At 36.1% G+C, this 21,267-nt stretch overlaps 3 protein-coding genes and 1 long non-coding RNA gene across 5 annotated transcripts; 1 reads left to right on the top strand and 3 right to left on the bottom strand.

Annotated features, from left to right (window-relative positions):
- Positions 1-1,158: 1,158 nt before the first annotated feature.
- LOC106444731 lies at positions 1,159-3,030 on the bottom strand. 2 transcript variants are annotated; one of them, XR_001288320.3, is made up of 4 exons: positions 2,014-3,030; positions 1,861-1,872; positions 1,648-1,763; positions 1,159-1,403 (listed from the first exon to the last, which is right to left on the bottom strand). It is a non-coding gene; the product is annotated as an uncharacterized LOC106444731 (long non-coding RNA). The 2 variants fall into 2 exon arrangements; XR_007327257.1 differs by having other exon boundaries at positions 1,861-3,028.
- A 695-nt stretch (positions 3,031-3,725) lies between these two features.
- LOC106441054 (UDP-glucuronate 4-epimerase 1-like) lies at positions 3,726-5,335 on the top strand. The gene has a single exon (XM_013882828.3). It carries the CDS (start codon positions 3,873-3,875, stop codon positions 5,163-5,165), a length of 1,293 nt encoding a protein of 430 aa, XP_013738282.1. The 5' UTR covers positions 3,726-3,872; the 3' UTR covers positions 5,166-5,335.
- A 2,346-nt stretch (positions 5,336-7,681) lies between these two features.
- Positions 7,682-9,303, bottom strand: LOC106444730 (WAT1-related protein At4g30420-like). The gene is made up of 6 exons (XM_048777098.1): positions 9,155-9,303; positions 8,775-8,891; positions 8,443-8,683; positions 8,195-8,353; positions 7,947-8,098; positions 7,682-7,865 (listed from the first exon to the last, which is right to left on the bottom strand). The coding sequence occupies exons 1-6, from the start codon at positions 9,301-9,303 to the stop codon at positions 7,682-7,684; spliced, it is 1,002 nt and encodes a 333-aa protein (XP_048633055.1).
- Positions 9,304-10,774: 1,471 nt separating this feature from the next.
- Positions 10,775-12,692, bottom strand: LOC106441048 (WAT1-related protein At4g30420-like). Its single transcript, XM_013882826.3, has 7 exons — positions 12,379-12,692; positions 12,217-12,285; positions 12,001-12,117; positions 11,672-11,912; positions 11,416-11,574; positions 11,184-11,335; positions 10,775-11,098 (listed from the first exon to the last, which is right to left on the bottom strand). Exons 1-7 carry the CDS (start codon positions 12,555-12,557, stop codon positions 10,909-10,911), a joined length of 1,107 nt encoding a protein of 368 aa, XP_013738280.1. The 5' UTR covers positions 12,558-12,692; the 3' UTR covers positions 10,775-10,908.
- Between the last annotated feature and the right edge of the window lie 8,575 nt (positions 12,693-21,267).

The following is a 21,267-nucleotide window of genomic DNA, read 5'->3' as shown; positions in this document are numbered from 1 at the left end:
GTTCGATTCGGTTTATGTGTTTGAACTTTGAAATAAATAATCCATTTTGAAAGATGTTCAAAAGATCAAATGAAGAAGTAATATACCAAATATAACCCACACCGTCCAAATTTAATAAAATCCGACAACGTAATATAATATCGAATATAAACATTTTCTATTACAAGATATACTGTATGAATCAGTCTTTGAGATTGTATAAATAATGTCTTATCTTTTGAAAGTAAAATTAATTCTTTTAAAAATGAAGGAACATTGAAGTAAAGAAGAAATATACCCAAAATAAATAATTTTAAAAAAACACGACCAGAGCACCGTCCAAATTCACCGGATATCACCGGTTGTTCCAGTCTCGAAACAGTAGTCTCTCCCGATTCTTCCGGTAAGAAGGTGGCCCATACCATTCTCTTTTATGGTGAAACCGTGACTTGGGGAAGCGGTAATGTTAGAGAAGGGCACGCAGTTTTTTATTGTGTCATTCTCTCATTGCTTTCCCAAAACAGCCAATGGTGAATGCTGTGGTCTGGTCCGCACGTCCTCTCTCTACTTTATCTTGTTTGAGAAAAGTACAATTATTTCCTCACACAAATTATTTAGACATTTTGTAATTAAAAGTTAAATAACAAAAAAAATTTCTGCTGAAATCTGACTCAATGCGGGCCATGACCAGTCGACAAAATCATATAAAGAGCACTAATTAGTAGAGTACTAGATTGAGTAATTACATATATCAAAATAACTTGTTATTCTGTTCTTTGGCTATCCGGAATTCGAAGGCACACTGCTCTCAATGCATCAACTATTCACATATCACAAGATTTACAACTTAATGAGTATTAGGGCAACATTATTGGTTCTACAAAATTTTGTCCTTAGAATAAATTAGTATTATTTTTTAGTTAGGGACAAATGCATAAGGACTTTTTTAATTTTGTTGATTATTGGTAGGACAAAAAAAGTCCTTAGCATATTTTATAATATTTATTTGAGACAAACGTTTGATCAAAATGTGTTTGCTTCTTTTGTTTGGTGGGATGGATAGAATATGAGACAAACGTTTGATCAAAATGTGTTTGTTTCTTTTGTTTGGAGAGAACGAGAGAAGGTGAACTTGTTATGCTAAACATGTTTTGACAGGGAACAAGATAATCTCAACAATGAAACGTGAAGCACAAATAAGTAGAGTAAATCTTTGATTACAAACTATATAAAAAGGTAGTTTCTATGTTCTATGTGCAAGAGACTCCTCCTTGCACAATCAGAACAACGATCACAAAATCAAATCCACATACCCGAAACCAAAAAAAAAGAACAGAACAATTAAGAAAAAATCAGATAATGTTTGCCCCTGCATCCAGATTTGCCCAGCAAAATCAGCTCAACCACAATCTTTCCCTCTACGCCTGCAAGAATCAAGCAACAAGAACCCAGAAGAAAGTATTACAACTTGCACATATATAAGAAGAAAACAAATTGTGGTTTGGCAAGAGAAACGTTATAAGCAAGAAAAAAAGAACAGGAACTAGTTGTCAAGTGTCTGTCGGATTCTCTCGGGAGCTCATTCTCCTACCATTTCACCCAGTAACATAGCAAAATAAATATGAACTGATTAAGCTAAAACCAAATTGGGAAAAACACAGAGCTTACAAGCCCAATGAAGAAGAGGGGACAAAGTAAACTTTGTGGGTAACTCATTCAGGTCAACCATTGATCTGAATATCAAAGTAAACTTTATGGGTAACTCCTTCTAAATCCTCTCCTACCTGATAAATCCCACAACACAGAGAAACCCCAATTACAAAGTCTGACCACATCTTTACAAAACCAAAAAATGCAAATGAGTTCAAGTTCAATGCTCACCCGATCAGCAACCTTCTCATTGACCATGGGATCAGTAACATCAGTCAATTTAATTTGAGTTGCATTAGTGAAACCCAGAAATCGTAAGTAATGTAGCAAGCCCAGATCGATAAACTATAAGAAAAGTGAGGAGCAAGGATCAAAAGTTTTAACCTGGATGAGGGCAAGTGTGATGCAGTCATCGGAGACAGTCTCGAAGAGGCGGAGGAGAGACATCTCGTGATGTTGGAGTCTAGGATTCAGCCTCTGCCTGATGATAGGCGTCGAAGAAAGGGTTCAGAGAAGTAGCCTCTGCCTGAAGCTATGGCTTCCCTTCTTCAGTTGCTGGGGATCATCGTGCCTTCCGCCATCGATCTTCAACTCTCTCTCTCTCTTTCAAAGAGACAAGGCCCAAAGGGCAACACGTGAATCATTTCTCAAACCAAAACGCTTCCACCATTCCATTGCCGACACGTATCACCTAAGGACAAAAAAAAAATATGTTAGCCAACGACAAACCGCGTCCGTCCCAGCGAAATTATACAATTTTTATTTAAATAAAATCATATAAAGCCTAACGACTTCCTCTATCATACCCCGTTAATGTTGCTCTTAGTTTTTCTAATCATATACGATTTTGATACATTTATTCAATTGTAACTATTAGTGACTGATTAAAGCTTTTTGTTGCTGCTAATATGCAAATTTGGATTAAAGATAATATATACTTTTATGCACATCCCACGCCTTGCAAACCGAACTATGATGTATCAGATGACCCAAAAACAAACCACACACGTTGACCTAAGCATTTGATCTTTTTTTAAGTTTAGACAACATTAGTTGTAAGTTGTTCGCACATTCTTGTTTTCAATATCTTTAACAATGTTGATTAGGGATTAGATAACATGTGCTAATTGTTGAATGAGTGAAACTGATGAGTTATTGGCCAAATTTGCAAATGGTTATATAAAATGAACTGTTGGAAGGTGCTGTAAATTAAATTGTCTAATTGTACATCTTAAATTTGGATGCTGTAAATTAAGTTAACTAATTGTAAATTTAAAATTTAGATGTTGTAAATTGAATTAACTAACTATATATTTTAATCCGGATAAGAAAATATTTAATTTAATAAAAATAAAACTATTACTAGGGATTTTTAGTTATTTACCTGTAAACAAATTAATCTATACTATTAAAGCAGAATACTTCTTATGAATCTGCCCCTGAATTTTTCTATTAATTACAAAACATTCCATTTCTTTTTTCAATTGTTTTTAGTGGGTTTCAGAAATTAAAAGCCCAACACATTTGCTTCTGTCCAACTAAACAAAACAGCCCAATAATTTAAAAACTTAAAGTCAAAGAAGGCCAACAATATTTTCTTTTAAAAATAATTATAAGTTAATTTAAATACATAATTATTATTTAATATTTGTGTAATTATAATTTAATATTTATGCATTATTGAAAAATATGTAGAATGAAAAACGTAATGTCTATTACATTTGTCATATAATATTTAATTAATAAGTTAAAATTGTAAATAAATAACCTTAGTAAATATATAATCACAATATGATTAAATTTATTGAGTAGAAGTTTGCACAAATTAATTAGTACACAAATTTATTATTATATAATAAAAAATAAAGAAGATAAAATTATAAAAAATTACTATAAACAAATATAAAATCTATTAAAATATAGATTAGACAAATATTTATTAATTTAAATAAAATTTTAAAAAGAAATGATTCCGCGCTTTGAAAGCACGGTTCAAAATCTAGTTAGGAGTTAAGACAAAAGCCAATCTGTCAAACTCAGAATTAACGCGTCTCCTTGTCCCCTTCGTCTTCTGTATATATACTTCTCCGCGTCTTCCTCTTCTCCTTAGCAGATGCTTTTGGAAAAATAACCAAAAACAAAAAAAATCTGCATCTGTCCTCTCTCTCTCTCTCTTCTAAATTCACCATTTTTATTTTCATTTCCATAAATTTTTCTAGAGAATATTTAGGAAGTTTTAAATCATGCCTTCCATAGAAGATGAGCTCATGTTCCCGTCAACGCCTGGTAAGTTCAAGATCGACCGTTCAAACCGACAGCTAAACCGCTGTTTCGCGTCAACAAGCACCATGTTCCTCTGGGCCCTCTTCCTCATCGCCCTCACCGCCTCCTACCTTAGCTTCCAGAGCTTCGTCGACTCCGGCAGCCGCTACCTCACCGCCTCCTGGGGCGGCATCCAGTGGGAGAAACAAGTCCGAACCTCCGCTCAGATCCACCGCTCCGGCGGCATCTCCGTCCTCGTCACCGGCGCTACGGGCTTCGTCGGCAGCCACGTGTCCCTCGCCCTTAGAAAACGCGGAGACGGCGTCGTGGGGCTCGACAACTTCAACAACTACTACGACCCTTCGTTGAAACGCGCGAGGATGTCTCTCCTCTCTTCCCGTGGGATCTTCGTCGTGGAAGGAGATCTTAACGACGGTAAGCTCCTGTCAAAGCTCTTCGACGTGGTGGCCTTCACTCACGTGATGCACCTCGCGGCTCAGGCCGGGGTTCGATACGCGCTGGAGAATCCTCAGTCGTATGTTCACAGCAACATCGCCGGACTAGTCAACCTCCTCGAGACTTGCAAGGCGGCGAATCCTCAGCCGGCGGTGGTATGGGCTTCGTCGAGCTCCGTTTACGGTCTTAACGAGAAGGTGCCTTTCTCGGAATCGGACAGGACAGATCAACCGGCGAGTCTCTACGCGGCGACCAAGAAAGCCGGTGAGGAAATCACCCACACTTATAATCATATTTACGGTCTTGCCATTACCGGTTTACGATTCTTCACGGTTTACGGTCCGTGGGGTAGACCGGACATGGCTTACTTCTCATTCACGCGGAATATTCTCCAAGGTAAACCGATCACGATATACCGGGGCAAAAACCGGGTCGATTTGGCCCGGGATTTTACTTTCATCGACGACATAGTCAAAGGATGTTTAGGATCTCTTGACTCGTCGGGTAAAAGTACCGGGTCGGGTGGGAAGAAACGTGGAGCCGCACCGTACCGGATCTTCAATTTAGGGAACACGTCGCCGGTTACGGTTCCCATCTTGGTGGATATATTGGAGAAGCATCTCAAGGTGAAGGCGAAGAGGAACTTCGTGGAGATGCCTGGAAACGGCGACGTTCCGTTCACGCACGCTAATATTAGCTCCGCCCGGAGAGAGTTCGGGTATAAACCGACAACTGATTTGGAAACCGGGTTGAAAAAGTTCGTTAGATGGTATCTTTCCTATTACGGGTACAATACCAAAGCCAAGCTTGTACAATAACGGTGAAAATTTGTTTTAAACGAATTTATTTATTTTTACACTCGGTTATTGCTGTTTATTTTGGGGAAGAGATGTTTATGACTAGGATAATAGAGGAAAATCTAAATATTCTTTGCTCTTAAGACAAGCAAAGAAAAAAAGGACAGCGAATAAATCTATTTTCTTAATTATATTTGATCTTACTTCTTAGCAAATCATTTCCTGCCAAAAAAGTGTTGATTACCGGATTTACGGTATATAAATAAAATCGTTGATATTCTGGGGGAAATAAATAAAACAAAACAAAATTGGAGTATCGGACAGCTGGGAGGCTGTGACAGCAGATAAAGTGGGCTTTTAGTGGTGTGTTGGGTCCACGATACTTGTGTATAAAGGTGAAAGAAGACCTGAGCTGTACGGTAACCGTTGGATTCGATGTGGGAATTTAATTTTTTCAGTCGTAATCTTACTGATGGTCCAGCTGTGAAGTACTCATGTCACGTTATCTTATCTGCCGACACTCAGTACAATAAACCATATTCATCATTTCACTGTGTGTGTCTGAAAGGAGTAGCAAAGAAAAGCCTTGTATGCGGGGGTAGGAAGTAGTTTTTGATTTTTTGTTCTAAAGTCTGTTAAAATTTAGCATTTTAAGTGTATATATATTTTTCAGAAATTGCACCCTATAGCATCCAAAAAAATTCTAATTCAGTGAGTGACACATGAACCTAATTTTCTAAGATATAGTGTATTTTGTGTAAAAATGCATTTTTCTCCTTATGAATAACCGGTGGAACCTGCTAACTCAAAAAAAAAAAAAACTAGTTTTCTCAAATATAAGTCGTGGCTCTTTAATATTTACGTATATCTGTAAAGATTATTTTTATTAGTAAATGGTGGGGAAGGTTAATCAATTTCTTTCATATGTGTTGTTTCTTTACATGGTCGGGAAGGGTTGTGGTGAAGAATAGAGTTTCAAAAGATTCGGCTAGAAAGAGGAGACTCGTTCAAGAGAGACTCGACTCGTGCGGCGAGAAGAATGTGAAAGTTATGGGTTGTCGGCGTCGGGTTTGGCGAGGAAGATGGTACTGATTGTGACGGCAAGTTTAAGGCGTAATTTCTGATTTGATTTCGACGACGTGTAGTATCGGAGGAAAATTCACGGAGGCTAGTTGGTTTGCTTCTCTTAGATTTTTTTAATATGCTTCTATACATCATTGTGTGTGTCGGAATCGGTTTTAGTAAACTAAGGTAACCACAAGTTTGTGAGTTTATTGTATGAAAAGGTTGTTCCTATTTCATTTTTAAAGCCAGTCCATATGAGTGAATATGTAGATGGAATAGATTTGTATCTGAACATGAAAAGAAATACCAACAATATGGTGGAATGAACAAATGTGCAGGGTGTGCACTTATATGAAACATGATTTAAACCATTGAGTCCTGAGAAGAAACCAGATGGTTGCTGCTGTCAATCTTTTCAACTATAAATTTTAGATAATATACCAAACAATTTTCCCTAATATATATTATTATATTTATTTTGTTCTATTCTATTTGGGTTTAGAGTTTATATCTGAATTTATGGTTTATATTTGAGTTTAGTATTTAGTTATTAGAGTTTAATATTTAAGGGTTGAGAGTGGAGTTAGGATAATGTTTATTATGTAGCGGTTCTGATTGGATTGGTGTACTATATTATTTTGGTGATATGAAATAGAATATTCTGGAAATTTCATTAACTTGTATTATATTATATATTATATTGTAAATCATTTGTATTTTTGTTTGTATAATATATTCTAATTTATTGATTTGTATACTTTATGTTTATCAACACCAAAATATATTTCATACTATTTTATACTACATAAGTTTCATACTATATGAATTAGTATGTGGTAAATAAGTGTTGAACGTGGACTTTGTTACGTAATAAGATTATAATTTGTTGTGCTTTACTTGTGCCCATAACTACGATCAACGACGTCATCCATTATCTTCCTTTTCACCGGATACTTGCCAAAGAAGAGGGTATAACCGGCTCAAATATGGACAAAATGTTAGTAAGTTAATAATGTTAAAGTCAATGTCATTTTTTTCATTTTCATTGAGATTTTGGTTACTCACCACATTAACCCTATATTTTTTCCACCAAAATATATATATTTCAGGAACGAGACGCAAATTTCTTCAACATCTTTGTGTTTTTTTTGGGTTCAGTCAAACGTGTTATACTTGGACAATGGATATATATTGTGGGTCATTGGGTGCAAAGAAGTACCTAGTTTAAGAGTGATTAGAAATAAAAATTGATGAATATATAAGTATTTGATCAAAACGATATAAATTCTTTGATAAACTACGGTGATAGTTTGTTATTAGTGAAGCTAGACTTGGAGTCTTGGACTATGCATTCATACATCAGTTTACATTTATTAGAGCAAACATATATCAGAGTTTGAGAAAGTGAAGAAGAAATAAATCTTGAATTAGTTTAATTGTTGCTGTATTTGGATTTATTCTGTTGGTTCCTATTAGGACAGAAGTGGATTCTTCAGATCTCCGTTACAGTTTACTGTGTTTGAAGAATCTTCGATCTGAATTTTCACGTCTGAGTTATTCGTAATGTCTCTCTGTTCTTGATTTATCATGACATCTTCGGCTTTACCCCAGAGCACAATGTAAAGTCCCATGATCACACATATTCCTCCGATTAAGCTAAGGAAAAGATAGAAAAATGATGTTTAATTAATTATGGATTGTATGTATTATTCTTATATTAAGGAAATATTACTTTACCTTCCGGTGAACATCTCTTCTTTAAGGATCAGAGAAGCCAAGATTGTGACAATGACTGTACAGAGAGGGTTAAACATTGCAGAGAACAAAGGGCCTCTCTTAGATATAACCCAAGCTTGGACCGTAAAAGCAAGCGCTGACGATACAACTCCCTAACAATCATATTTCAATATTAGGCTTTATGTTCATATTTTGATTATTCAATTGCTAAAAAGAGAAAAGAAAATATAAATCTTATATGTGCATACAGCGTAGAGACAAGTCGCTAACTCTGAGTAAGAATGGATAATCCAAGCGTTTGGGTCTTTATCAAAGAAGAAAGTGACGACTGCACATTGTATCGTGCCGAATAAACACATCCACGCTGATAAAGAGAGGTGGTCTGGGTAATAAGCAGAGACTGGGACCTAGGGTATGTTGTAGCAAAATTGCTTTCTTTGTGAAGCAAGAAACGTTACCAAAAGACTAACACTCTTTGCTGTTCAATAAAGTTTACCTGAAATGTTAGCCATAAAGAATAGCAAACAGTGCTAGCGAACACACACAAACAACCAATGAGCCACATGTTCTGGTCCGCAAGATCTCCTAGTAACGAATTTTCTAACGGTAAAGTAGATTCCGAGTTAAGAATCTTTGGTCCACGAAGCAAAGTCATGGAGATTGCTCCTACTACACATAGAACCGTCCCTGATATCTTTGCTAAGCCTCTAACATTCCGGATATTGACTGTCTCGTATCTAAAGATCAGCAATAATTTGTTACACATGAATCTTGTTTTCCCAATTTTTCATATAAAGAGAGGTGTATAAATGCTATTTATGTATGTACCCGGCGAGATATGAGATTAAGAAGGTTAGTGCAGGAATGATGTTACACATGGCACTTCCCGTCGACGATGAAGCTAAGTAAATACCTTCACAATACAGATTTTGATTCATTGTAATGCTGACAACAAAAAACAAGGAAAAATAGTCTAAGATTCATCAACTTAGAGGTCTTACTACAAAAGCACAAACAAATTTTTTATATATACTAATACACATATACACTCTTACCCTAGAAGCGAGGCCATGAATATTAAAGAAAAGCTCTTTAGATCCAAATAAGATATCTTTGATCTTCTCTCACAGACATACACACGAATTATCAAGAGCTAGGTACAAATTAATATCCATATATGTAGAGAGAGAGGGACGTGACTTAATTACCTTGAGAAGTAGAGAAATGGGAAGATGAAAATGGTTGCAAAGACTTGCCTGTATAGGATAAAAACCCGAGGGCTTGTTCCATTAACCAAAGTAACTCTTGCAGAAAGAGTCACTCCTGCGTAACACAGTTGCAACAATATCATCGCCATTACCGGCTTGTACTCCTCTACATTCCCCATCTCTCTCTCTCTCTCTCTCTCTCTCTCTCTCTCTCTCTCTCTCTCTCTCTCTCTCTCTCTCTCTCTCTCTCTCTCTCTCTCTCTCTCTCTCTCTCTCTCTCTCTCTCTCTCTCTCTCTTCGTTATATGTTTATGTTGTGAACAGTAGTATATTTTAGAAACTAATATGTTTTTTGCCAGTTTCATTCTTTATCCTCTTGTTAGAAACGATGACATATTTTATATATCCATTATCGTCGACGAAGGAGTCCATGAGTTATCACTATCTTTTTGTGAATTATATTTTTGTTTGATCAATTGTTAAAGTCGTGCAAAATGCAGGCACTTATTTAGTACTGTCAAAGAATAATATCTGCTTCTACGAATCTAAATATGAACTAAGATTACATTTAAATACAATTGTTATCGTTGCAGATATCTGGCCGTCCGTTCGATTATTTAGAAGATCAAATGAAGTATTATTCTTCCCAACCTCGTCTTGTTAAATCTGGTGAATTAACTGAAGAACGACATTAATATGAATTCCGTTATACCTATTACCTCCCTACCTTATATAGCTCTGAATTTGTGTTTCTCCTAATTAATTTGAAACAAAAATGTGTAAAGTTACTAATATAATTTGGTATAGAGGATTTTGAATTTCTACCTGATCTTAAAGTCAAATACATTGTTTAATTGCAATAAGATTATGTTTAGGAAATACAAATTCAAAACTTATATAATGATTACGTGTATTACCAACGACTTCTCTATATTTAGTCTGCTTCTTAACAATATGCAATATCATCGAATTTCAAACATATATTTGATGACATGTTTAGATATTTCTCAATGATAAAAACTATTCCCTGTGTTTCAAATTAGATGTTTAAAAAATCCCATAAACCAAAACAGTTAAATATTTAATCTAATTTTTATTAACTATCAAATTATATAATATTTATTATTTTAATTAATATAATTAGAGGCAAGTAGATAAAGAATAAAAGTTACAAGACTTACTAATTTATTTTATAAAACTTTTAACTAAATAGCAATAAATAATTTAAATGGAGAGTCTATTATATATGCAAAAAACTATAGCAACTCAACAAACAAGATCAAATTAAATAACACAAAGGATCGAGACTGATAATATTTCAATCAGTTTAATACTAACCAGGAGCCCAAAATAAACTGCGTCCCTATTTTTCAACACAGAATGTTCTAAGTTGGCACCATTATTATTATGGCATCTTCTAACGTTTCTATCAGCTGGCACCATTTTACTCATTATATTTTTTCCAAGGCTAAATTAAACTTAGATCTTAGTACAAGAGATATGATCTTCTTAACATGACAGCTCTTCTACAAGTGGTCTTGGGATAGTGCTCACGAGTTAGTCCAATGCTTATCGTAGGACGAGATGGACCACACTAAAGTTTGTTATTATTGAAGCTAGACTTAGATTATTTATTCATAACTACATTTACGTTTATTACAAAAAATATATTTCAAAATTTAAGAAACAGAAGAAGCAAGAGATCTTGAATTCGTTTAACTGTTGTTGTGTTTGGATTTCTGCTGTTGATTTGTGTTAGGATAGAAGGGGTTTCTTCAGATCTTTGTTACACTTTTCAGTGTCTGAAGAATCCTCGATTTGAATCTTCACTTCTGAGTTCTTACTATCGTCTATCTGTTCTTGAATTATCATGACATCAACATCTTTTGCTTTACCCCAGAGCACCATGTAAAGTCCCATGATCACAAATAATCCTCCGATTAAACTAAGAAAAAGGAATCAAACAGATATAATAAATATAATGTTTATGAATTGCAGCAATATTATATTAAGGAAAGTTTAAATTTTACCTTCCGGTGTACATCTCTTCTTTAAGGAACATAGAAGCCAAGATTGTGACAATGACTGTAGCGAGAGGACTAAACATTGCTGAGAACAAAGGGCCTCTTTGAGATATTACCCAAGCTTGGACCGTAGTAGAAAGCGCTGACGTCACAACTCCCTAACAATCATATTTTAAAAATTAGGGTTTATGTCTGCTTAAAAAAAGCAAAAATTCAACTGAGTTATTTATGTGCTTACAGCGTAGAGACACGTCGCTAACTCGGAGTAAGAATGGAGAATCCACGCCTTTGGGTCTTTCTCGAGAAAGAAAGTGATGATTGCACATTGTATCGTGCTGAATAAACACAGCCACGCTGATAAAGAGAGGTGGTCTGGGTAATAGGCAGAGATTGGAACCTAGGGTATTGTTGTAACAAAGTTTAACTTTCTTGTAAAGCAAGAAACGTTACCAAAAAAAAAGAAGTAATTATCGTTCATGTTTAATGAAGTTTACCTGAACAATGAGCGAAAAAGACCAGCAAAGAGTGCTAACGAACACCAATAAACAACCAAGCAGCCATAAGTTCTGGTCCTTGATATCTCCTAGTAACGATTTCGCTATCGGTAAAGAAAATTCCGAGTTGAGAATCTTTGGTCCACGAATCAGAGCCATGGAGACGGCTCCTACTACACATATGACCGTCCCTAATATCTTCGCTAAGCCTCTGATATTCCGGAAATTCACCTTTTCATATCTGAGGATCAGCAGTAATTGGTTACACCTGAATTTTCCCAATATTTGCATATAAAGAGAGATGCATAAATGTAATATTATGTATATACCCGGCGAGAAATGAGACTACGAAGGTGAATGCAGGGATCATGTTACACATGGCACTTCCCATTGACGATGAAGCTAAGTAAATACCTTCAAAATACAGATTTTGATACAGGGTAATGCTGCAACAACAACAAGGAAAAATAGTCCAAGATTCATCAACTTAGAGGTCTAAAGAAATAAAGCACAAACAAATCTCTTATGTGTACGTATACACTTACCCTATAAGCGAGGCCATGAATATTAAAGAAAAGCTTCTTCGATCCAAATTAGATATCTTCGATCTTCCCCTACAATAACACACACATATATAGGAATTAGCAAGAACTAGTCACAAATTTATATACATATATTCACAGAGAGGGATATATGACTTTAAGTACCTTGAGAAGAGGATAAATGGGAAGATGAAAATGGTTGCAAAGGCTTGCCTATATAGGATAAAAACCCGAGGGCTTAGTCCATTAACCAAAGTAGCTTCTGAGGTAAGAGTCACTCCTGCATAACACAGTTGCAGCCCCAACATGGCTATCACCGGCTTGTACTCCTCTACATTCCCCATCTTCTATCTTTCTCTCTTTCTATCGTGCGCTCTATTTCTCTCTCTCGCTCTCCCCTCTTTATATGTTTACGTTATTAATAGTAGCTAGTAGTATAGTAATATTATTTTTGCCAAAGGCAACCCCAGCTAGCTAACAATTGTGTAACATTTACAAACCTTTCTCATATTTATATGTACATGTTTGGTAAAAAAGAAACTTTTTGCTAATTTGATTTTTTTTGTTTTTTCGTTTCTTTTTGATAACCGAGTGTCTGACTCTACCGTAGTGGTCCAGACTAAAGACCGAACCCTTTAGCAGCGCTGACGCACACCCGAGGGTGGGTTGCCAGGCAACGGTCTTCGGTCTCGGGCGCCAGAGCAAGTCCGCATGTAAATTCCCTGATAGCCAGTGCGAGTAACCCGAGGCCGTACTTGGAGCCGCAAGCCGTTTACCAATTTGATTTTTTTTATTCTCCTGCTAAAAACAAGGTTTTATTTTTATATATTCATTACTGTAGACGAATGAGTCACTTTTTAAAAGTATATCTTTGCTAATTTCGTGTCAAATGCAGCCACTTATTTCTGCTTCGCACGGATATAGAATGTGAACTAAGATAACGTGTGAATACAATCTTTTTTTGGGTGTATTGTATGTAAATACAATCTTTATAGTCGCAAATACCTGCTTCCAACTGGCCGTTCAATTATTTAGAAGATAAATAAATAATTATTCTGCTCAACCTTCGTGAATTTACTGAAACACGACATTAATATCTGTTCAATTTGACCTACGACCTCATGTATTTATGTTTCTCCTAAATAAATTGAAGCAAAAAAAAAATGTAAAGTTTTTTTTGGTAAACAAATATATGTAAAGTTAACCGGTACGGAGGATGAATTTCAACCTGATCTTAAATTCGAATACATTGTTTGATTTCTATAAATGTTTAGGAATTAAAATTAAAACTAAATATTTATTAGATGTATTACCATCGACTTCTCTAATATACAGACTAAATTAAGATCCAACCTTCCCACATGCAACGACTTCTCCAATATAAAGAGGCACGAGCCTTAGGCAACCACATAATTTATAAAATTTGGGATCCCAAATCTTCATAAACAATTCTTTGCCTAATGGTTGAAAGATATTTATATTTGTGTTTTTTTTTTCTACTTAGCTCAAAACCAAACTTATTGTTTAGATTTTTGTAGATATTATAAAAAGAAAATATTTATTTACTTATTTTACTTATTCAAATTATAAAGATCCAAATTATTTTCATTTTTCAAATTTAGTTCCACAAAATATTATTTTACTTCCATTTTATAATTATTTGTTTTTCATATTTAGTGGTGTGAGTTTTGATGACTAACATGCTAGATTTTGATTTTGTTTTCTTATTATATATATACAAAATATTTGAATCCAAGAAAATTAAAAATGCTTTCATAAATAAATATTAATATAATTTATAAGAAAAATGAGCAAATAAATTAGAAGTTTTAAATGTTATATCCTTGTTGTTCTAAATGTTATTTCACTATTAGTTTTTTATCTTTGATATTTTATCACTGAAATTATATTACTATTATTATTTAAAAAATATATAAAATCATGTTTTGAAAAATTGCCTCAGGCTCCTAGAAGGACTAGCACGGCCCTGCTATCATGCAATCATATTAAAATTCACAATATGAAAACTATAGAAAAGGAGTTATAAGGTCTGAAGCCTTTGATCACGAACAAAAGTTTCCACATGGAAGCAATAACTCAACTAGGCAATATATAATTTATAGGTCATATGCATTGCATGATTGATTGTACCCTGAAAGCCTTTATTAATATTTAGTCTACGTCATGCAAATGTGTAATGTCGTTGACTTTTAAGCATACGTTTGAGTACATGCTTATCGTTTATCTCAGATGATACTATGTAATATTGCAAAACAAAACTATAGCAGATGCTGCAGATCAACAAACTAAGATCAAATTGTGAGTAAATCATGAGTCCAAAAATGATCGAGGTTGAAAATATTTCACTTAATTTAACTTGGGAGTAATCATGAGTCCAAAAATGAACTGGCAATTATATGAAAAACGTTTTTTACATGAATTGAAATCGTCCCTATTTTTCAACGCAGGATATTCTAACACAATTTACCAACTAAGAAGCGAGCAAATGACCCAAAGTCAACCTTTTATTCGCTTCCATTAACGTGAGAAGCTTTTTTTTTCTTTTTTTTTTTTTGCCAAAATGTGAATTTCATATTAATATGAGAAGAGTTTGTAACTATACAAAAGGGGTTTAAACTAGGTCAAGTTAGTCAAGGCAAAAAATAAACAAGGCTAAGTTGACAATAAAGAGATCAAGTGTTCTACTCATATCGTAACCAAAGCTGCATCAGAGGCTGAAAGCGTTTGAGCTTCCTTTTTCCTAGGAGGGTATCTCTGATGAAGCGATCAATCACCTTGAAAATAGCTGCTGGAGTTCGGGATTCTGAGTCATGAAGGCGCTTATTCCTCTCAGTCCAGATGCTTGAGATTGTAGCTTGTGAGACCAGCCTCTTAAGGGTTCTACTGGTGACAGAGTCGTTCAGTGCTGTCCATTCTGCAAAAGCTATCCAAGTGTGGAATGCGCGATGAGAATACCCAAGTCTTCTCAGAACCAAGCCCCAAATTTCCTCACTGATTTCACATTGCAGGAATAAATGTGTTCTGGTTTCATCCACCCTGTTACAGAGACAGCAAGAAGGTGATATATTCAAGCCCCACCTTATCAATCTTGCCCTGGTAGGGAGGCGATCTTGGTGAGCTACCCACGCCGTGAAAGCCTGACGGGGAACATGACCCTTGAACCAGATATTTCGAGTCCAATCTTTCTCCTCTTCCCTATTTCGAACCACGCTCCAAGTCTTACGAGTAGAGAAAGAGTTTAGCTCGGTTCCTTCAATTTCCCAGGCATAGGAGTCCTCTGTTGGGGAGAGAGCAGGAAGCGGGATAGTTGTGAAATGAGTCTGTAGCTCCTCTGCTGCTGGGGATCGAGCACCACGAAGAAGCCAGCCAGATTGAGTACAAGTTTCAGAGACGGTAGCGGAGATAGAGGTAGATAGTTCCCTTGGCCCCAAGTCACCAAATCTATGGATGAGAGGACCTAAAGGAGTCCAGTGATCAAACCAAAAGCTTATCCGCTGACCATTCCCAATTTTAGCTCTGATGAATTGAGCTGCTAGGCCCCTCAACGATAGTAACGCTTTCCAAGTCGAGGATGTGGTTTTATCTGCATCAAGGGACCAGAGGTTCTCTCCCTTCATCCGGTATTCTTTCACCCAGCTAGCCCAAAGGGAGTCATTTTTAGAGAATAGTTTCCAGATCAGCTTTAAGCACAGAGTTTTATTCCAAAGACTGATGTCTCTTAAGCCCAGGCCACCTTCACGCTTAGGGAGACAAACTGTTTGCCACGAAACTTTAGCAATGCATTTCTTCGTTTCAGTTCCACCCCATAAGAATTTAGAGCACATACTTTCAATTTTCTTTATGCATCCTTTAGGTAGAATGAAAGCAGACGTCCAAAAGTTTATTGATCCATAGATGACAGAGGATAGGAGCTGTCTCCTGCCAGCAAAAGAAAGCGCCTTAGCAGACCAGCAGTTGAAGTTTGAAGAGATCTTTTCCACCAGAGATCTGTAATCTGTTATCCTCAGCTTCCTATACATCAATGGCAGCCCAAGATACCGGATTGGCATTGAACCCATGTTGAATCCAAGCCTAGAGATGTCAAGAGTCTCTGCATCGTTCAGACCAGCGGTGAAAAGTTCAGTCTTTGCCCTATTCATTCTCAGACCCGACCATAAAGCAAATTCCTCCATGGTGTCAGCGATACATTGTACAGAGCGGGATGTTCCATCAGTGAAAATCATTAGATCATCAGCAAAGGAGAGATGTATGACCTGGAGAACAGCCGTGTTTGGATGGTACCCAATAGATCCATCTAAGTACTTCTGTTTTAGTTGCTGAGAGAATACTTCCAAAGCAAGGACAAATAGGTAAGGAGAGAGTGGATCACCTTGGCGGAGACCCCTTGTTCCTTTGAAGTAGCCACAAGACTCGCCGTTTATAGCCACTGAGAATTGAGTAGTTGTCAGGCATTTCTTGATAAGGTTTCTGAAAACTGGAGGGAAATCAAGTGCTTCCAGGGTATGGAGAATGAAGTCCCAATCAAGGGTATCAAATGCTTTTTGGAGATCAACCTTTAGCATGCAACGCTTTGAGATTTTTTTCCAGTTGTAACCCGAGACAAGTTCTGTGACTAGAAGAACATTCTCAACTAGCAGACGACCTGGAACAAAAGCCGACTGGGAGCTCGAGATTAGGGCCGACAAGTGTACCTTCAGTCTGTTGGCAAGGAGCTTTGAGGCCACTTTGTAGACTGTATTGCAGCAAGAGATAGGTCTGAACTCAGTAATCTTATTTGCATTGACCTTCTTAGGGACCAAAGTGATAAGAGTCGCATTCCATTGCTGTAAAAGCTCCCCTGTGTTCAAAAATTCTCTGACTGCACCTATCATGTCTCGGCCAACAGCTTTCCAATGTCCGATGAAGAACTCAGCAGGGTAACCATCCGGGCCAGGGGATTTATTCCTTGGAAGAGACATGAAAGCATCTTGGATGTCCATGTCAGTGAAGGGAGTCGATAGAGCAGTGATAGCATCCTGAGAGCATTTAATTTGCATGAGAGAAGCAATGTCCTCTGGCGTGGAGGTTGTTGGCACGTTAGAACCACCAAGCAGCCGTTTGAAATATGCTACATCATGCTGCTTAACTCCATCAAGAGTATCAATCACCGTGTCATCATCATCAATGAGGAAGTGGATGTGGTTTTGATTCTGTCTGACCCTTATAACTCGGTGATAGAAGGTTGTGTTTGCGTCTCCATCCACTGTCCATTGGATCCGAGAGCGTTGTCTGAGGAATTTGTCTTCAGCTCGAGCTAACTCAAACCATTTTGAATGTGCTTCCCGCTCCGCTTCATAGGTCGTAGAGCTTGGGTGAGTTAGAGACAGGTGCTGGCATCGGGTGAGGTGATCAAAAGCTTCTTGGACTCGTTTCTCCAAATCCGAGTAGTTTTCTTTATGGAATGAACGAATAAGAGGCTTCAGGTGCTTTAGCTTCTTAGACACACAAAGCTGCTTTGAACCATGAAACGACAAAGAGTTCCAAGTTGTTTTGATAAGCTCTGCAAAATCAGGGTGCAGGTTCAAGTGGGCAAAGAATCTGAAGGACCGCTTCTGTAGGGATTTCAATTGATCAAGGAAAACACAACAAGGACTGTGATCAGACATTCCTGGTTCCCCAAAGACTACAATAGATTCAGGAGACCGTTCCAACCACTTTTCATTACAAAGGACACGATCAAGCTTCTTGGAGACTGATGAGTTGGACCAGGTAAAAGTAGTACCACTGAACTGGAGATCAGAAAGAGAGCACCTTTGAAGGCATTCCCTGAAGTCTCGCATACCCCTTGATGAGGTTGATTGATCAGCGCGGGAGTGTTCTGAGGGTGAGATGATCTCGTTGAAATCACCCGTAACAATCCAAGGAAGACCGCAAAGCTGAGGTAAGCAAGAAGTGGTTTCAAGCTTGCCCCATAATAGTCTTCGTTCTTTTCTGCAATTTGAACCGTAGACAAAAGACACTCCGAACTCACACGACTGAAATGGCAGTTTGACAAGACAGGTGATCATTTGGAGGGACTTAGATATTATTTTCATCTGCACTGAAGGCTTCCAGACGACCCAGAGCTTCCCAAGATCAGAAAACTCATAGTTCTCCTCAGAAACCCAACCAGGCAAGATGTTATTTATCGTAGAGACCGCATTAATCTGCTGTACATGAGTCTCAACGAGGCAACCAAAAGAAGGATTATATTTGCGAATGAGACAACCAACGTGAGAAGCTTCGCACCTCATATGAGACATCCCACTTCTCCAGTGTCCCTTAACAATGATTGCGAAAATAGAATAAAAAAAGAGATTATTGTTTGGGATAATTTGAAAAATACAATATTTATTAATTAATGATAATTTCAAAAATATACTATTTATTAGTTTTCAAAGAAATTAAAAAATAGTGTAGTTTTCAAAATAAATTCTTTTTCTAAGGTATTTTCCAAATTTTCCTTTATTTTTTAATTTTGAAATTCAAGAAGTTCTTGGCCTAATTAAGTTTATAGTCTCCTTGGACTAAGCAAGGACAAAAGCCGGTTGTTTACTCCCTTGCAGTTGCTGAAACTCGCATCCCTATCCTTTAGGAAGAAGCTTGTTTTTTCATTGTACTATTAATTTCCTGTGCTAAACCTTGTTTTAAACATGTTTTACACTATTTGTTTGTTCGGCTACGACCATTGTAAGAACTATCCACATTAGATAAAACTTAAATGGATCTCTCAAATCATTATTTTAATAATTAAAAATGGTAGTCATTGTTATTGGAGAAAAAATCTCACATCGGAAATATAAAAGGAACTTGAGTAATATATAAGGAATTTGGGTCAATCCACTAATTGCCAATTGATTTTAAGTTGGAAGCCCAAAAAACTTATCATGGTATCAGAGCCGGTCCAATACCCTGACCCATTAATCCGGCCCGGATAGTGGCCCGATCATCTCATTAGCTGATGGCCCATAGAAGGCTCAGTTCCGCCGAGATCGCTAGAAAATAAAAGCATGATTTCGGAGGGGGTAGATGGATTCTGCGAGATTAATGGTTATATGCACCATTATTTCGAAGGAGGATATTGGAAAAAAGATCCCACATCGGAAATATAAAAGGAACTTGAGTAATATATAAGGGACTTAGTCCAATCTACTAATTGCCAATTAGTTTTAAGTTGGAAGCCCAAGAAACTTATCAATCGTAAAAATGACAATTTAAAAAAAAAATCATCTACTGCTTATTAAATGACATGTGCATCAATTTTCGATTTCTCAAATGAGAAACGATTTTGTATTTCTCTCATATTGTTATAGTTATTTATTATTTATTTGAGAATAATGCTGATGGCATAAATATTCACATATTTCAGTACACCAATTCATATATATCATATGTACGATTATATATATACATATTAATTACAGTGATATTTTTCTTAAATTATAATGAAAGCAAGAATGATAGTTGATTTTTCTTTCTTTTTATTATAACGTTCTGTTCTAGAAACTTGTTTTCAACATGTTTCACGTGGCTTTGTTTGTTCGGCTACGAATGAGTACATATCGTATACAAATTAGTGTTACAATGACATATTTTCTCAAAGCTTATCGTTTCATAGTAAAGTCGAAATTAAGCTTTTTTACAAACTTCTCCGATATGACTAAATTTAAGTAATTAAGGAGGGGGAATGTTTTTAATTTGGTCCTTGGAAGAGTAGAAGCCACGTATTAGTCTTCCCGTTAATTTAATGGGACAAACATATCATTATATCTTATCCTATTATATACTTATTTATTACCCGTTACTTTATATAAATCTTGGGCCGTCTCGGTCGTAGATTCGTAATAATATCTCATGACTCACGAAATTGAAGCTAATCCACTCATCATTCCGTCGATTCTACCGTTTTGACTTCAAGTGATTTCACATGGCTGATAGATTAGAACACCCTTAACAATGGTATGAGCATGGAACTCTTAAAAAGTGATTAGTTGTTAATTAAACCAAAAGTGATTGATGGAATTCTAATATCCACCTGATAAATTTCATAGTATAGAGTTCTCAAAAAGTGATTAGTTGCTAATTAAAACAAAAGTGATTGATATGGTTCTAACACCCACCCATAAATTTTGATAATTTATCCCATCAATCACTTTTGTTTTAATTAGCAACTCATCACTTTTTGAAAACCCCATACTCCTACCATTGATAGAGTTGCTCTTAGTTTGATATTGATTTTTCATGCATTAACTTTCAAACTCAATCCCAGAACACAAAAATCCTCTGTTCAATGACACATGGCCAACCTATATGTACATAACAATATGAAAAAATGGAGATCGTAAATAGCACATCAAATCATACAAAATTAATGAAAAGAAAAGTTGATTGGTAGACTTATATAGTAGAATTATATACAACTCCAAAATACTCGGATCCTCGCCAAATGAGTACCCTTTACTCGTTTATTACATCAAATTTTACGCGTTTTAGCTATCAAACCGGGTAACTCAATTTTTATGAATGTAAAACTCAAGTCCTCCTTCAATATTTAGAATATTGGTTAGTATTCATTTTCATACCAAAAAGATATTGAATATTGATATTTCTATGCAACCTGTATATATTAAGGGCACGAAATTTTTTCATAAATATTTGGGTATTGACAATATCAATCAACTGAATCAGAATCAGAATCAGAATCAGATATAGATGGTGGACGTGGGGTGGTGGGCGTTGAGAGTTAAGGAGAATGATTGTTGAACGTGAATTACGGATATCCACTATTTAGATATGAATGCTCGCGTTACCAGACTATCCATGTTGGAGAACAAATTATATATATTTTATAGAACGGCAAATTCTATATGCTGTACTGACTGTACATCTATCAATTTCATTGTCATCCATGTGTGAATATTTATGTTCAACAAATATCAGTTTTTTCGTTTTCTCGATTTAAATTTCCGGATAATAATTTATATATACATATCTTCTTTAAATTATATTATTGAT

The sequence above is a fragment of the Brassica napus genome, chromosome A3 (genome assembly GCF_020379485.1).
Source record: "Brassica napus cultivar Da-Ae chromosome A3, Da-Ae, whole genome shotgun sequence".
NCBI classification, from domain to species: domain Eukaryota; kingdom Viridiplantae; phylum Streptophyta; class Magnoliopsida; order Brassicales; family Brassicaceae; genus Brassica; species Brassica napus.
This window is presented reverse-complemented; position numbering and strand designations above follow the sequence as displayed.

What these genes read in the sequence shown, in the direction of transcription:
- LOC106441054 (XM_013882828.3), top strand. Translation starts at nt 3,873, where the DNA reads ATGCCTTCCATAGAAGATGAGCTCATGTTCCCGTCAACGCCTGGTAAG.
- LOC106444730 (XM_048777098.1), bottom strand. Translation starts at nt 9,303, where the DNA reads ATGGCGATGATATTGTTGCAACTGTGTTACGCAGGAGTGACTCTTTCT. An exon ending in TTAATCTCATATCTCGCCGG is followed by an intron (nt 8,684 to 8,774) that starts GTACATACATAA and finishes GCTGATCTTTAG; the next exon opens with ATACGAGACAGTCAATATCC. An exon ending in TAGCGACTTGTCTCTACGCT is followed by an intron (nt 8,099 to 8,194) that starts GTATGCACATAT and finishes TATGATTGTTAG; the next exon opens with GGAGTTGTATCGTCAGCGCT.
- LOC106441048 (XM_013882826.3), bottom strand. Translation starts at nt 12,557, where the DNA reads ATGGGGAATGTAGAGGAGTACAAGCCGGTGATAGCCATGTTGGGGCTG. An exon ending in CCATTTATCCTCTTCTCAAG is followed by an intron (nt 12,286 to 12,378) that starts GTACTTAAAGTC and finishes GTGTTATTGTAG; the next exon opens with GGGAAGATCGAAGATATCTA. An exon ending in TTCATGGCCTCGCTTATAGG is followed by an intron (nt 12,118 to 12,216) that starts GTAAGTGTATAC and finishes TTGTTGTTGCAG; the next exon opens with CATTACCCTGTATCAAAATC.